This window comes from Rhinolophus ferrumequinum, chromosome 13 (genome assembly GCF_004115265.2).
Source record: "Rhinolophus ferrumequinum isolate MPI-CBG mRhiFer1 chromosome 13, mRhiFer1_v1.p, whole genome shotgun sequence".
Lineage (NCBI taxonomy): Eukaryota > Metazoa > Chordata > Mammalia > Chiroptera > Rhinolophidae > Rhinolophus > Rhinolophus ferrumequinum.
Window position 1 is genome coordinate 26,256,303 of NC_046296.1, and position 16,973 is coordinate 26,273,275.

Consider the following 16,973-nt stretch of genomic DNA (forward strand, 5'->3'; position numbering starts at 1 on the left):
CCTACTGCCTCACCACCCTCAAATGCATTAGTTGTGTGTTTCCAACAGAAAGGTTATTGCCCTTCATCCCCATTATGTAACCATCAAAATCAGGAAATTAACAATGATAGCAGTACTACCATCTAATACTCAGAGTCTCACCAATTGTCTCACTAATGTCCTTTTTAAGCAAGGGATCTTGTTCAGAATCACATGTTGTATTTAGTCGTCATATCTCTTTAGTCCCTTTCATTCTGGAACAAATCTTTCATCCTTTTAATTTTTATTTATTTAGTTTTAAACTTTTGTAGCCTTAACACTGTTGAAGATTTTACACCAGTTACTTTGTGGGATGTCCCTAAAATTGGGTATGTTTGAAATTTCCTCACAGTCAGGTTCAGATTATATATGTTTGGTGAGAATTTCCAGAAGTGATGCTGTGTTCTTTATCGGGTGGTGCACAACTTCAATTTGGGTGTTTATTGATGTTCTTGATCACTTGATTAAGGCGCTGTCTTCTAGGCTTCTCCTCTGCGAAATTACTTTTTCCTTTGGAATTACTTAGTATTTTGTAGGGAGGTACGTTGAAATTATGTAAATGTCCTTCCTCGTCAAACTTTATTTTATCCTTATGGACTCAAGTTTCCTGTTTTATTCAATTGGTTTAATCCATTACTATTATTTATTTTGATGTTTAAGTTTGTTCCTGATGTGGACAGTGGGACCTTTTACTAGCTGGCTTCTGTGTCTTTGTAACATATCCTTGTCAATATTTGAGCATTTGCATTCTTTCTGACACTACAGATCTTCCAGGCTCTTATTTTACCTTCCCTTTCCCAGCCCTGGAATCAGCCACTTCTCTCAGGAGTTTGGCTGCTTTTAGAAGAGGGTGGTACCTAGGAGCCAAGGTGGGCTTTAGGTGTTTGTGCTTATTGCTATTGGAGTATCGTTACTCCCAGGCCCTCTCAGTGGGCAGAGCTTAGGGAATGTATGTATGTATATATGTATGTCTGTATACACTTATTTACATCCACATTCATTTCTGTATCTATATATATTGAAAACCATGAGCTCACACTGGTATCTCCAATTCTAATATAAACAGGGTTGATTATAATTTTCTCTCTTTCTGTATTTGTACTTCCCTTTGCAGACACTGGGGATTCCATCTCTTTACTTACTTACTTAATCATACATCCGGTATGCAATCAGTCTCCTGTCTCTGTGTGAGTCCCTTCTCACCCCATGTAGGTTCTGACAAACCTTGTTGGGTAGCCTCTATATGTGGATGTCCTCACTTTGTTCAGCCTCTGAAACCCCACACAAGGTTACTGCCCCGTGTGAACGTCCTACTCACCCTGCTAGGGTTCTGCCACACCATGTCATGCCAACTCGCTGCATAGATACCTTCCTTCTTCATCCAGCTGAGGCTCTGACACTCCGTGTGGGGTAGGTCTCCTTCTGCAGATACCTCCTCGCCCTGCTTGGGTTTTGACAGCCTTACTCAGGCCTGATGCAGTAGGTCAGACCTATGCCAGAATTCAGAGGCCCTTATGATCTTCATAGTGTTAATCTAGAGTTGTAACTATTTGGATGCATGCAATGATGGAATGTTTATAATAGAGGATATTACCAGTGTACATAATACCTATGGTTCTTACATTTAAAAAGAAAAAAAAAGCCTTTTTATTAAATTGTAACATATGTATTGAAAAGTGTAAAATTATAAGGGCATGTTTTGAACTATCAAAAAGTGAACACACCCATAAGATTATCATCCAGATCAAGACATAAAATATTATCAGTATCTTAGGAGCCCTACTTATGACCTTTCCCAGTCATTCCTTAATCAATATTTTCAATCTAATAGAAATAAGCTGCATTCTTTAAAATTGTATGTCCAGATGAATAGCATGATGAATAAAATAGAGTTTCAGTAAGCTCTATTTCAAAATAGCTTACTGGCTATTTTGAAAATTATTTTTGAAAAGTTAATTATAGCTGTAATATAGTTTTTTGAAGTTGCATCATTCAGTTTGAGAAAGTCAGTCACTAGGGGGCAGCCTGTACTGCTTCCACTTCTTTAGAACCAGTTGTATCCTTTTGTTAGTAAGTAGAATTATTTTGTATGGAAGGAAACAAATGTTACTTCAAAGAAAGAAATATTTCACTATTCACAGATAGGAAGAAAATAGAGTTATTTTGTTCTCCTGTAATTAAATTGCAAGAACAGATTCCTTGATTAAATCACTGTCAACACTTAGGAAGCCTAGCTTTACTTCTGTTTTGTAACTCCAGCAGAGCATCCGAATTTGAATGGGTTCAAATTTGAATCCGAATTTTGAGGGTTTTTTTGAGTTTCAACAAGCTTCAGATAATTTATCCATACCTCACTCTAATCTCTTCTTTCTTTCCTGTGGATTCCCCACCAAACACCCTACTAAACTTAAGCTAAATAGAAAAGAAAGCCACAGTTCAGAATGCAATAGTTAGGGCATTTTCTTCCATCCACTGATTTCATTTGGCATTGCTTAGTGGCAATTCCTTTTGGTAACACCCTGTGAAAAATATCAGAGGAAGTGTGAAAGAGAAAAGCTTGTCTTCCTTAATTTCAGTTCTTTACTACTCCTGTCCTCATGCCATTCTGGTTTTGTGTAAATCTGTTCTAATTAGACTGATAAACTTTCCAGTTCCTGCATGTCCCTAGAATAGATGAACCCATGTTCAGATACTTTTGAACTATTTTATTTCTAGTAACATAAAGACACTGTTTCTGTCTTCCTCCCTACCCTACACTCCCACCGTGTCACATAGTATGGTTTCATTTCTTATTCTCCAGAACTTTTTACTGTAATCTAATGTTATTTCTTCCTCTCTGTAGATAGAGATATCGGCATATACCAGTATTATGACAAAAAAGATCCACCAGGTAAAGTATCTATTCTACTCAACTAATTTTTATAAACTAAATATTCTAAACTATATAATTCTGACCATTAAAAACTGTTTTCATGAGCTTTAGATAAATTCTAGAATTTCAAGAAGTCACTTTAGTTCCTTATAAAAATGCTGAGGTTGATATCTATTCTATATAAAATAAAGCAATATTGAGAAAATGCTGTAGAAGAACATGAAAGTTTTCATTTTACTGCTGATCAGACTGATAACTGGACAGACTATTCACGTTTATTTATCAGTGTCCCAGTAGAGGGCATTGTTAATGCATGGGTCCCACTGATGCTGGCCTTCTGGATCCTCACCTGATATCTGAAATAGGCATTTCTGAGTGAATGATCAATTTTCTTTATCTGATTAATCCTGTTAATCCCAGAAGTTTCATGATGGGCCAAAAGGTCTTTCTAGCTAGAGTTACTTCCTGTTTTGGTCTCTGTTGAAGTGGGGCTGTATGGGCATCCTGTGTGCTTAGCTTGGTGGTTAATAGGCTGACTTCATGGTTCTGATGACAGACTGAAATAGCGTCTGTTCTGGGCTCTGTTGCAGTTTCCTTCCCTATCTGATGAGATTGCAAGCTCAGGATATTGGCCCACCTGTTGTGCTACATAAGCCCTTTCACTACAAATTTAGGAAATAACCTCTGTGAAATGAAAACATCCAAATTATGGGGTTTTTTTCCAACTGCCTTTAAAAAAGTTTAGCATAATTTACTAATCTCAATAATGTGTGTGATGATACATTATGTATGTGAATATAAAAATACACAATATATTGTAATAAAATAATTTCTCCCTTTTTCCCCCTTCTTTCCAATTCTCCTCCAACACAATATCAGCGACAGAGCATGGTAACTTAGAAGAAAAGCAGAAGTTGGCAGAATGTAAGCTTACTTTATATTTGTTTGGAATTACTATAAAATTGAAATTTTAACATCTCTGAAGATTCAGTTTAGAAAAAATATTTTAAGCTTTCTGCACAAGTAGGAAATGTTATTCCTTCTAAATTTCTTATAAATTCCTGTTGTTTAGGATATAAACATATAAGTGAGAATTACATTTTGTTAGGCAGGTCTATTAGTTGGTGCAAAAGAAGTTGCGGCTAAAAGGTTAAAAATAATAGCAAAAACTGCAATTACTTTTGCACCAACCTAATAAAATTTAGACCATTGAAATCTCTATTCAGTTTTTAAATGCTTATATAATCATAAGCTTTCTTAATGAGCTATATTTATATTATTTAATATATTTAAAATATATCATGCTTACATTCTGATAGCATTTTATTTGTACTATGCTTAAATTATTGTTTTACTCATTTTAAGAAAATAAGATTTGTCATTACTAGTATTAGCATTTTATTCTCTCTAGTCTTTTCTGTTCTAAAATATATAAGTATGGTATATATGTAATATCAATCCAATGAAATAGGGTTTAATGACTTAAACGTAATTTATGTTTTGTTTGGAATATAGGTGGAGCTGAAAATCCTACTTGTTCTCTTTAAAATGGTTAGGCTGACATTTAACTTTTAAAAAGACTGTATTAGTAGCTGTAACATAGATTTTAAAATTTGCACATATGCTCTACACATCATAAATTATGTTTATAAAGTGAAATGAAATAAGATATATAGCAATTCTACTGTAAAATTTTAATGTCTGGATATAAAATATATTATGTGTATACACATATACAACTCTTATTTAAATTACTATTTAGGATAATTCAAAAATGAATTCATTTTTGTGATGAAGTAGATATAATCAATTTAACATTTTGTTCATTCTTTTAAACAAAACTATCTTTAGTTAGACTTAAGCTAACATTGAGACTTTACTGAATAATTTTATCTTTTAAATAAATGTATTTAAAACACAACAGTGGCTTATCATTGAATTGTGGTATAGATTTTAAAGAGAATTATTTTAAATAAAACACTATTAGTGCCTAATTTTTTAAAACTTGGATGACCCTCAATTTTTTCCTTCGTTTTAATATGTGATGCTTTGATGCTTAATTTAAAATTCATTTTCCTGTGTATCATTTTTTGTATTTTACTTCTTTCCTCACTATATTCATTTACTCATTAGGCATCTTCAGGTCTGAGAAGGCTACTTGCAGAATTTGGAATTGTTTTTGGATTGAACATTTAATTGTTTATGTGAAAATGTTATTTCTGTGGTAAAGACTGGATCACTTCCCATTAGGTACTAGATTCACAGGCCTAGGAAACTTTCCCAGGGATTCTCTCTGTGCCTTGCTGGTTGTCATCATAAAATTATGATCAGGGAGATTGTTTTGTGGTAAAAATTCTGTTCCTATGACAAAGCCTTTCAAAAGGCTGTCGTTTGATGATAGAAATGAAACCCACTTCCTCTCAATTAAGGAGGTGTTTTATTTTAATCTTCCTAAGGCACACTGCTAAGCAGTTTTCTTTTAAAATCTTGTTTAACTAACTGCATACATGTTTTATTTGCCAGCACGAGATTATCCTTGGACGCTCAAAAATAGACGCCCAGAAAAACTTCGAGACTCGCTCAAGGAGTTGGAGGTATCTTTCCAAAAGTTTCAAAACTGGCAACAAACAAATCTGTTTTAAAACATCTTTCAACAACTTTAATTTTCATAAAGGATCAACTCTCCTGGTGATGATAGCTTTGCTTTTGTCCAGTGGGGAGTTCCAAAACAGTTGCATCTTTGTGTGGCATGCTGATCTTTTTCCTGCTTGCAAATCAGAAGCACTTTAACTGATAACAACAATGAGTATAGCCAACTGCACTCTCTCTTTCTCTGTTTCTTTCAGGAGCTGATGCAAAATAGTCAGTGTGTGCTGAGCAAATGGAAGAACAAATATATCTGTCAGGTAAAATGATTTGACGTGCTTTTGCAGTGTTTAACCAATGAAGCTGAAAACTATGCAGTAATTGGTATTCTTGTGTTATGATAGGTAATGGACAAAAACTTTTTAGGAGTAGATATTTCATAGTTTGAATTCTAGTCCTTCTAGAACTAACATTCAACAGATTGACACAGGCTACCGGGCTACCTCATTAATCAGTATGGTTGTTCTGACACACTATAAACACTAATAAAAATCTTTTCAGGTAGTATTTTTTGTTTGGATTTGTCTGAATGTTGTATTAGATATTTATTAGTATAGATTTAATCATATTTTTGAATGAAGATAAAACCATAGGACAAAAGGTTTTTGGCATAACACTCTAGTAAGCATTTGTGAATGCCATGCTTATGGAAATCAATAAGCAGATTAGAGTTAGACCTAAGATAACAAAACATTTGCTCTTACTTTTTGAATCCTCTAAGCTACACTGCTTAATATGGTAGCCACTAGTCACCGGTGGCTATTTAAATGTAAAGTTAAACTAATGAAATTAAAAATTCAGTTCCTCAGTTGCACTACCCACATTTTAAGTGCTCAGTAGCCACACGTTATCATATGGACAATATTGCTACAAAACATTTCTGTCACAGAAAGCTCTGTTGGACAGCACTAGTAGGGCTTAGACAGGGAGCTACGTGTTGAATGAGTCTATATTCAGGACATAATCATAATAATTAGTGTCCATTGATCACAAAATAATGGACAAATGCCTCAGCTTTGCTGATAGGCTTTAAAAGTACTATTTGCCTGAAAAAATTTTACTTGCCTTTGATAAAAAAGAATCATTAGTCATATTCCACTCTTACATGTTACATCATGTATTGAAGTTATATCAGTACTACTGTTAGGTTGGTGCAAAAGTAATTGTGGATTAAAAGGTTAAAAATAATTGCAAAAACCACAGTTACTTTTGCACCAACATAATAATAATTATAACTGTTTCATGGAATTGAATATCCTATATCAATTTAAATTCTTGCTTGTTAACAGTGTTATTTATTTTAGGTCTAACTACTGTTGTTTGCAGCTTAGGCCCGTGGTTCTATCCATAAATCTACAACATTGAATTTGTCATAATTAGGAACATAACCTACTAGTTGAGTATAGACTATCATTTTAATGAACTCTATTTTTCTCATTTTTTGTTTAAACTAGTCTACCTTTACTTATGAAGATAACTAGTTACTATTTAATTGGCATAAGTTATTCCTTTCCAGAGATTGTTTACAAGGCTGAATCAATATTTCTGAATGATAATACTTCTTAAATTTGATTTAGGATACTTCTCAAAAGGACGGGATTATGTAAAAAGTCATATAATTTGTTTTCATAAAAGTTTCAGACTTTAAAACTTGAATACAGAATATGCTCTAGAAAGCTTTAAACTTAGTACACCTCAAATTGTACTTCTCAATTACATTACTCACCTTAAAAACAAGCTCAAAATTATTTGACTGGAGGGCATGCCTACCACCTATAGTATGAGGTGTGTCTCTCATGGCCTCCACCCTTACCATCACACGGGGTAAGTTGGAACATGTCAGACATCTTAAAATATGCAGTGGAACATCCCAATAGGCAATCCTTTTCAAACAGACTTTATTGAATTTTAATTTAATAAGCAAGTTTGTATGTATGTATGTGTGGCGGAGTATGGAGAGGGATATCCTTCGCTATTGAATTTATTCAATGCAGAAAAGGAATTTGCATGAACAAATATATACAAAACTACTTTTGTAATTTACTTTGACCTCACAATACTGGTTGATTAGGTGTTCTTAAAATAGATCTTTTACTACCAGCACATTCTTGACGTGATATATTTTAACAGGAGAACTAGACCTCCACCCTGCCCACAGGTCCGGGTTAGTCCCCATATCTTTAGGGCCTTTGAGAGACTTCTTGACGTTATCCATTTACTTCCTCAGTTTCTAAACAAGACTGTTAGCTAGGTCTAAAAATATTTGTATGTCTGTTTTCGTGGAGGTCTCTATTATCACAGTAAATTAAAAATATGTTGCTCAATCTAAATGTTTAGAAGGATCCCCTTAACCTTTTCTTAGTTGCAAAATAAGTAAACCACCTCCACAAGTTCCTTAAGGTCCCTCTTTTGTGCATCACCCAATATGGTGGCTCCAAAGATGACATATGCCTAAATTTCTACTAGCAATTGACCCCTAAAATGGTAGCAGTTGACTACAACATAATGTTCTCTAACTCTTAGAATAGGGGTGAAATAAGTTCCTCAGTGTCCTGGTGCTAATATACGTAATTGAATTCTCAGCCTTTGACTGTGGCCTCTTCTCAACTAATAGAAATATTTTACCACCATCCACTCCCATGGCCAATTTAGGAATTTATCTTGGTTGTCTTCTTCTTAAGGGATTCTTATTTCTCCAAAAAGTCCAATTGTTTAGAAACTAGCATGGCAGGTACATCAACATAAAGGATTTCAGAGGATACAATCTGAGCTTGGATTTTTCCCTCTGTTGAATAAAGAGTTTTTATAGGTTACCATCGTTACCAGAGCTTAGTTCATATTGTTGATCCAATGACCTATAAATTGTATCATTTTAAAAATAATTCCCTCCACTTGTAAATTCAGAACAGTTTATAAATCAAGACTTACCTATACATATGTTCCATATGAAAATTGTCTTTTAAGGTCAGTTTTCCAGAGTATGCCTATTCCTAGTTTAAAAATGCATTAAAAGTGTGAGATATAATTTATAGAATTTTAGTTTTACTAGCTATCAAGTATATTTCTTGTTTTTTTGGTCTCCTAAAATGATTTCATTATGAGAAATTGTTTAATAATTTCTTGCTTTGAATTTCTTAAACCATTTTACAAACTATTCTTAGGGAATAATAGTTTCAGCACTAAGACTATTAAATTGTATACCACTATGGTGGAATTTTTAAATTTCTTAAATTATTGTGATTTAAGTCACATTCATATTTCCAGACTATTGCATAATTAGTTAAAAGCAATATTATTATTAAGTAGATGTAACTTCACATATACTAATATTAGATTAAATTATTTGAATCATATGTGTACATCTAGCTATGAAAGTATATAATACACTCAGCTGTACCCTGATTTCTTTTTTATAACAATTTCACATTTCCAGGTACAATTTTAAAATGTCAAGAAAAGATAGTTTCCTTTTTTAATTCTTGTAATGAATTACTTGGCAGCCTATGTAAAAATATAAATTATTTTCCAAGCTTATCACAGATAAATCGTGACCTTAGGAAACTCATAACTTCCTGAATTTTATCATAACTTCCTGAATTGTAGAATGGATCATTACCTGATCCTTCCTTTCATCAAATTGTGTGAAAATCAATTTGATTTCTTCATAAAATAATCGTTGACACACTATGGTTTTAAGTTACAACTATTAATAATAGTATATTATTTATACAAAACCGATCACATGTTATTTATTGACTGCCATCATTGTGGGAGGCACCAAGGAAGTGTAAGGTGTGGGCTGAGTCCCAAGTATAATCTATTCAAGGAAAATGTGAAATTCAAGGAAAACATGAAATCACTAGGAAATTAATGAGTGCTAAGTTGTATGACACTGAATAAAAAGATAGTAAGAGTGTAGAGAAAGCGTAGCGATTAGCCTGGCAGAGGGATATAGGATAAAACATGAACACCACAGGCAGTTTGTATAAAAAACAAATGATATGGGGTACATATTTTCTGAAAACACCAAACTAGGGAGTTTCTGGACTTGAAGATGATAAGCACAAATTCATAGTAGAAGTGAGGTGGCTAGATGAAAATAAGGGGATTAAGTGAGTGTCTGTATCTGGAATGTGAGATCGTCCTCACTGCAGCAGTTAGGCCAATGTTGCTATGTAACTTATTTATAGGACACTTCTCTAAAAAGATCAACTGATTCTTCCAGAGCAGAACCTATAGATACTGATATATTTGGTAGTTCCCTTTGAAAAAGTAAATGTGCCAACGAATCTCCTTACAGTGAAGCCTAAGTTAACAGGCCTGCTGACGCACACTGAGCTGCCAGTCAATTTTCAGAGGCTTACTTTTAAATATAACCACCGAGCCAGAGATCACAATGCTTTCGAGGAAACTCTTCATCTGTAAATTGGAGGCCTGTGAGTCTGAGGATAAAACAAACAGAAAAGAAAAAGAATCAAGGACAATGCAATAAACAATTTAAATTCAGAGAATTAAAATTAATCCCCACAGAGAAAGAAAAGGAGCTGTTGCATCCTTGAAAAGGAAGGAATTCTATTTTTTAAAAAGGAGTAATCAGGGAAAAGGAAAGGAGCTCTTGGGAATTATGAATTGACAGAATAAGTAGAAAAATGAATAGAAGAATTGAAAAATAAAGTTGAAATATCCTTATAAAACAGAACAAGTTCACTACTTGTTCTAGTAATGAACAAGAGGCAATAAGAAAATAAGAAAATTAGTATCAGGACAGATATCTAACTAATAATAGAAAACAGAAGAAAAGAAACAAAAAAATAAAAGAAGAAAATTTCTCAGAGCCAGAGGATGTTTGTTTCCAATTTGAAAGGATCCAATTATTGAAAAAAAACCAATATCAAAGCATATTTTATAAATTTTGGAAAACCAAAGATAAAGAGAATATCCCCAAAGCTTTCAGAGTAAAAAAGAAAAACAACAAGATACATACAAAGGAATGGGAATCAGACATACACCAGACTTCTCAATAGCAACACAAGGAGCAAGAAGACAGTGGAATGAAGTCTTCAGAATTCTGAAGGAAAATGATCTTTAGTTTAGAATTTTATATGTAGAATTCTAAACTGCCATTCAGACAAGGATATTTTCAGACTTGTTTGCTCTCAACAAAATTTGCCTGCAATGCACTTTGCTCAGGAAGTTATTGGAAGATGTTCTGCCCTAAGCAACACAGTAAACCAAAAAACAAAATTCTTAGGATCCAGGAGACTCAGAGGATCTTACATAGGAAAGAAGTGAAGAGAAATCTTAGAATGATAACTGTGCTTTAGGCCTAGAGAGGAGCAAGTCCAAATTGGGGCAAGGGACAGATGGTTCTACTAGGGATGTTGGAGGGAGGGAAGAAAATGAGCTGATGGATCAGATATCTGATCTGACACAGTAGAATTAATAATAATATTAATAAAAACAATCATTGTTATTACTATTATTGCTATAATTATTAATAATGATTATTAATAAGAGTTAAGAAAAGATATAAGAAAATTAAATTTTGATCCATGATAATAGGAAATCAGTAAGGAATGATTTAATCAAGAGATAACATATATGGAAGGCATTGCTAGTTGCTTGACCAATATCCATTTTTCTTTATGAACAGACCCTGATGTTCAGAGTGGCAGTATGACTGATTTAAAGTACTCAGCTTCCCTGTTCCCCTTGAAGCTGGAGGTGGCTATCTGAAGCAGTTCTGGCCAAAGTAAGCAGAGGCTACTAGTAGGACTTTCAAGAAAGCTTATTAAAGGAGCCACACTCACCTGGGTTGAGCCCTTTCAGCTTTTCTGCTCTGCCTTCCTTCAGTCCATATCTGAGATATGCCGAAGGGGCCCAGGGCCTGCTTTTGATCATTCTTTTACTCAAGGCATGTGTAGATTTAATGCCTACAATATGCCAAACAGTATTCTTGGTGCTGGGGATACTAGTGAATAAAACAGACAAAAATGATCAATCTCCTTGTTCTCCTATAACTTACATTCTAATAAGGGAGACAGTCAAGGAAAGATTGATAGCTAGAATTCAGAATATGTAAGAAAGTGAAAACTGTTCGAAGAAGTAAAGCAAGAAAGATGAATGAGGGAGGAAGGATGGGCCTGATACTTGGTGACAAGGAAAGGCCTCACTGAAATGCCATTGTGATTAAGACCTGAAGGAGCAAGCCATGGAAGCTGTCTGAGAAGAGGGTTCAGGTAGAGGAAACGGCAGTACAAAGGCCCTGAGACGGGAGTATACCTGGCAGGTTTGAAGAACAGCAAAGAATCAGTATGACTGGAGAAGAGTGAGCAAGGAGAAGAGTAGTAGGAATTGAGATCAGAGAGCAAATGAGACATTAATTATATAGGGCCTTGCAGGTCTCTGAAAGGACTTGCCTTTAACTCTAAGTGAGATGGGAAACCCTTGAAGGGTTTTGAGCAGAGGAGGAACTTGATCTGACTTACTTTTTAATTGGATCACTTTGGCTGTTGTGGTAGGAACAGCTTGAAGCAATGAAGATCAAATCAGGAAGATCAGCTAGAAGGCCATTTCCATAGTTCAGATGAGTCATAATGGTGGCTTGGACTGGATGGGAGTGGTTAAATTGTGAGAAGTGGCCAGATTCTGAGTATATTTTGAATTTTGAGCCATCACAATTTGGTAATGGATGTAATGTGGGGTATAGAAGAAATTTCTGAGCAACTACAAGAATGGAGTTGCCATTTACTGAGATGGCAAATGGTGAAGCGACATTTTTTGAGGGAAATATTAGGAATTCAGTTTTGGACATCAGTGTTTGAAATATCCATTCGCTATTCAAGTGGAGAAATCAAATAGACAGTTGATTATAGGAATCTGTAGTCCTATAGAGAAAGGTCTGGGCTAGAGAGATAAATCTGGAAGGCAGCCACACAGAGGTATTAAAGCCAAGAGATTGCTGACGATCGCCAGGGGAGTGAGTGTAGACAGTGTAGAAGAGCTGATCCATGGGGTCCTCCAGCATTTGAGGATTGGAGAGATGGAGAAAGGATACTAAGAAGGAGTAGCTGAAGAGGTAGAGTCCACTGAAGGGAGTATAGTGTCCGGGAAACTAGATTTCAAGAAGAAAGTCAAGTGTTACTGGTATGTGAGATACTAGTAACACAATGCCTGAAATTGAACATTGGATGGAGTAGCACAGAGGGCATGGGTGACCTGGGTAAGAGCAGTTTCAGTAGATGGTGTGGGCAGAAGCCTGGTTGGAACATACGTAAGAGATAATGGGAGGAGAGAAATTAGGGGTTTACAACATAAGAAAGAGTTATGTTATAAAGGAAAATGGAAAAATAGGGCAGGAGCTTGAGGGAGAGGTGGGGTCAAAAGAGGTTTTTATTTCTTTTTTAGATGGGAGAAAAATATCTATTTCTGTATGCTAATGGGAGTGATCCAGTAGAGGGGAAAATTGATAACAGGAAAGAGGACAATTAATTGCTGGAGTAATGTTGACAAAAAGCCCCTTAATAAAGGCAGAGGGGATGGAAAGTGGGTGCCTGGTACCTGATGGTATTGTGGAGCTGTCTTACTAGCCATGGACTGCCTAACTCCAGATTTTTTTGTTTTCTGAGGAAAAACAAACTCCTGTTCATTTAAATAATGATTTTTGCTTTTGGTTTCTATTACATGTACCCAAATGCAATTCTAAATGACACAACATACTTAGAAATGTGGCAGTAGAACCAGAAGAAACTTTTGAGTTGAAAACGTTTGAGTTGTCCAATGTGATTTGACAATGGGATGAGTCTGTGTGGGATGAGGCAGTAAACAGCTGTTTTAATTTCAAGTATTTGACATTTTAACAATTTATACATGTATTTCTTTAATTGAAATCTTTTCAAAACATGGTAAACAGATGTCAAGATGGTACTAGGAATGCAAAGGATTTATGGGGGAGATGTGGAACATAAAGGGGAAGGGAGCAGGAGGAGTAGGTGAGGAGAGCTGTTTCACTTTGATGCTAGTCTGAACCCTGTGAAAGGAGAAGGAAGGAAAGAGGATTGGATATGAAGAGCCTCGGCATAGTTTGGTGCTGAGAAAGTTTCAGCCAGGCCAAATGGGGAACTCCTCAGCCAAATTTGCCCATTAGAGGAGTCTCCTGTTGGACTAGTTTCCTGTTAGACTAATATCCCACCATGCTCAGTAATTGTCTAGTCACCACCTGGGGAAAGTGTGGCCTTTGTCAGTCAGCTATGTTCCTTCCCAGCCTCCATTCCTCCTGAAGGAGCTCTGAGCGGTGCATGTCCATGCACACACTGTATGCACACACAAAATGCTGCACCTGAGCAATCTTATGTTCAGCTAGGCAGTTTAATATTGTGCCCTGATAATTACTCTTTCTTAGACAAAAAATTCATGCCTTTCCAGGAAAAGTAGAAAGTTTACATTGTATCTTGATGACCTCAATCCAAAGTTTGATGACCTATGATGATTGAGGCATTAATTATTTGCTCTTAAAAATACAGTAAAATATGAACCCAGTTTTAGAACATGGTTATAACACTAAGATAATTTTAATCTTCTTTATAATAACGTATCTTTGTATCATCAATCAACACTTCCTTCCTGCTTTTTTCTTAAATGGTTCTTCTCTTTTATGAATTGTTTTTATTTTAAAGAAGCTCATAATTCCCTGCCTCTGCCCCTGGCATTCGTGTCTAATAATGTTTTGGAAACTTCAAGGTATGTTGCCCCCAAAGAAAGCCAGTACAGGAATATGAATTTCCCTCATATATTCAGTTATAATTAATAGTAAATATGTGTAAAGCTAAATGAATTCAAATCTAAATAATCAAGTTGCTCTCATGTTGATTTTCACATGTATTTTACAGAGTAGAAACAAACACATGCCAAACATTTATCTGCTTTTTAAAGGGAAAGTAAAATTTTACTTCTATAGCTAGCTAATGAGAAACTTTTAATGTATTATCTTTGAATACTTATACAGAAGTTTTATACAAAGCCTTACTTATTGCATGACTTATTTCAAATTTAGAACTTTGTATTAGAGAGACACAAGTTGGAATGTGCAAGTTAGAAATATACATATAAACTAAGCATCTACAGTTGGGTGTGAGAACTCAGTACCTTTACATTCATGATATTTGAGAATATTATGTTATATAAGGTATGCCGATGTAGCTGATAGAGAAAACACATCAAGTGCTTTGCCAAATTATAATTTTTGCCCTAAAGTTAAAAATAAAGTAAAACTATTAGGTTAGCAGATACATTACTTAAGTGACTATGAAATGAAAGGCAGTTAAAACTATGCTTCTCATAAAATAGTGTTGTATATAAAATAGTCACAGTGGCTCTTCACAGTGAAATACCTACCGTGTTTCCCTGAAAATAAGACCTGGCCGGACCATCAGCTCTAATGTCTTTTGGAGCAAAAATTAATATAAGACGCGGTCTTACATAAGAAACAGGGTATCATTTGGTAGTCTCTTTGGTCTAAGTAGAATCCTAGGTTGAATGCTGAGATCCCAGTTATCACTGCGTGCCAAGCATATAAAACTCCCTAGACCTGTGTCCATCCTTCTCCCATAATAGAGGAACAGTCCTTACTCTTATCTGAAGCCAAACCTTTCATCTAGACCCACAGTTCTCAAACTGTGCACTGAGGCGCCCTGGGGACTACAGGGAATTCACCAGAGTTCTTCAAGATATTTAAAACTTTCAAGGAAAACACAAGACTTCTGTTGAACACTACACAAACAAGGAGCTCCAAGTTAGTGCAGAGTTGCAACATTAGATTGTGTTACATTCCTTTCAAGAGTGTCATATCTTTATGAAGCTGGCTTTTCAGGGATTGCTGTGATAAAAAGCAAGTACCACACAACAATTAACATGGAACAGGAACAAGGGTGTCCAACGTGATTCCAAGGTTTGGGAAGTTGTATAGTACTCAACTTCTATTAGTGCATGCATCTATTAGTAAGTAATTGCGGCTATTGAGGTATTAAGAAAGTCTTTCTGGAGGTGTGAAAAGGTGGAGGAATAAGTCAATGCCGTGCCTGCCACCTCCCATGACCACAGTAAAATTACAACTAAATTATGGAACAATCAACCTCGTTAACCATCTGAACAGAACCCTTATAACTAAAGATATAAAGAAGAGGCTACGTTGAGACTGGTGGGAGGGGCGGAGAAACGAAGCGGGGTGACCCCACAGTTGGTGGTTGAGCATCAGGAGGGATACCTCGGCGGCAGAGATTCTTCCTGAAGAGTGAGCCCAACCCCATACAGGGCTCCCCAGCCCAGGAGTCCAGTGCTGGGAATAGGAGTGCCCACAAAACAGCATGGTATTGGCATAAAAATAGACACATAGATCAGTGGAACCGAATAGAGAGCCCAGAAACAAACCCACATTTATATGGTCACTTAATCTATGACAAAGGAGGGAAGAATATACAATGGGGTAAAGACAATCTATTTAGTAAATGGTGCTGGGGAAACTGGACAGATACATGCAAAAAACCGACACTGGATCACCTTGTTACTCCATATATAGAAAATAAACTCAAAATGGATTAAAGAGTTAAATGTAAGACCTGAAAACATAAAACTCCTAAAAGAAAACATAGGCAGTAAAGTTTCTGACATTGCCTTTAGTAATTTTTTTTCTGATACACCTCCTCAGGCAAGGGAAACAGAAGAAAAAATAAGCAAATGGGCCTACGTCAAGCTAAAAAGTTTTTGCATAGCAAAGGAACCATCAACAAAACAAAAAGATACCCCACTGAGTGGGAGGAGATATTTGCCAGTGATACATTTAATAAGGGCTTAATATCCAAAATTCGTAAAGAACTCATACAGCACCAGAAAAACAAAACAAGCCAGTTCAAAAATGGGCAAAGCACCTGAATAGACATTTCTCCCAAGAAGATATACACATGACCAGTAGACATATGAAAAGGTGCTCAATACCGTTAATCATTAGAGAAATGCAAATAAAAACCACAATGAGATACCACTTCACTCCTGTCAGAATGGCTCTCATCAATATATCAAAAACTGGTGAGAATGTGGAGAAAAGGGAACCCTTGTGCACTGTTGGTGGAACTGTAAATTGGTGGAGCCACTATGAAAAACAGTTTGGAGGTTCTTCAAAAAAATTAAAAACAGAACTACGTATGACCCAGCAATCCACTTCTGGGTATTTATCTGAAGAAATCCAAAACACTAATTTGAAAAAATACATGCACCTGCTGTTTTTACTGCAGCACTATTTAGCCAATTTATGGAAGCAACTGAACTGCCCATCAATAGATAAAGAAATGGTACATATATACACTGGAATTTTACTCAACTGGAAAAAAAGAAATCTTACCATTTGCAACAACATGGATGGACCTAGTGGACATTATGCCAAGTG

The 16,973-nt window shown here is 35.5% G+C and overlaps 1 protein-coding gene across 8 annotated transcripts in view; it reads left to right on the top strand.

Moving 5' to 3' along the window:
* The window catches only part of WDPCP (WD repeat containing planar cell polarity effector), a 316,746-nt gene that overhangs the window by 102,134 nt on the left and 197,639 nt on the right, over positions 1-16,973 (top strand). For all 8 annotated transcript variants that reach the window (XR_004424816.1, XM_033124690.1, XM_033124694.1 and 5 more), the window contains exons 3-6: positions 2,861-2,908; positions 3,770-3,814; positions 5,414-5,484; positions 5,737-5,796. Coding sequence is in view for 7 of the 8 variants with exons in the window: in XM_033124690.1 (XP_032980581.1) it covers positions 2,861-2,908; positions 3,770-3,814; positions 5,414-5,484; positions 5,737-5,796 (224 nt within the window). In the remaining variant the exon portion in view is untranslated. The remainder of the gene's footprint in view (positions 1-2,860; positions 2,909-3,769; positions 3,815-5,413; positions 5,485-5,736; positions 5,797-16,973) is intronic.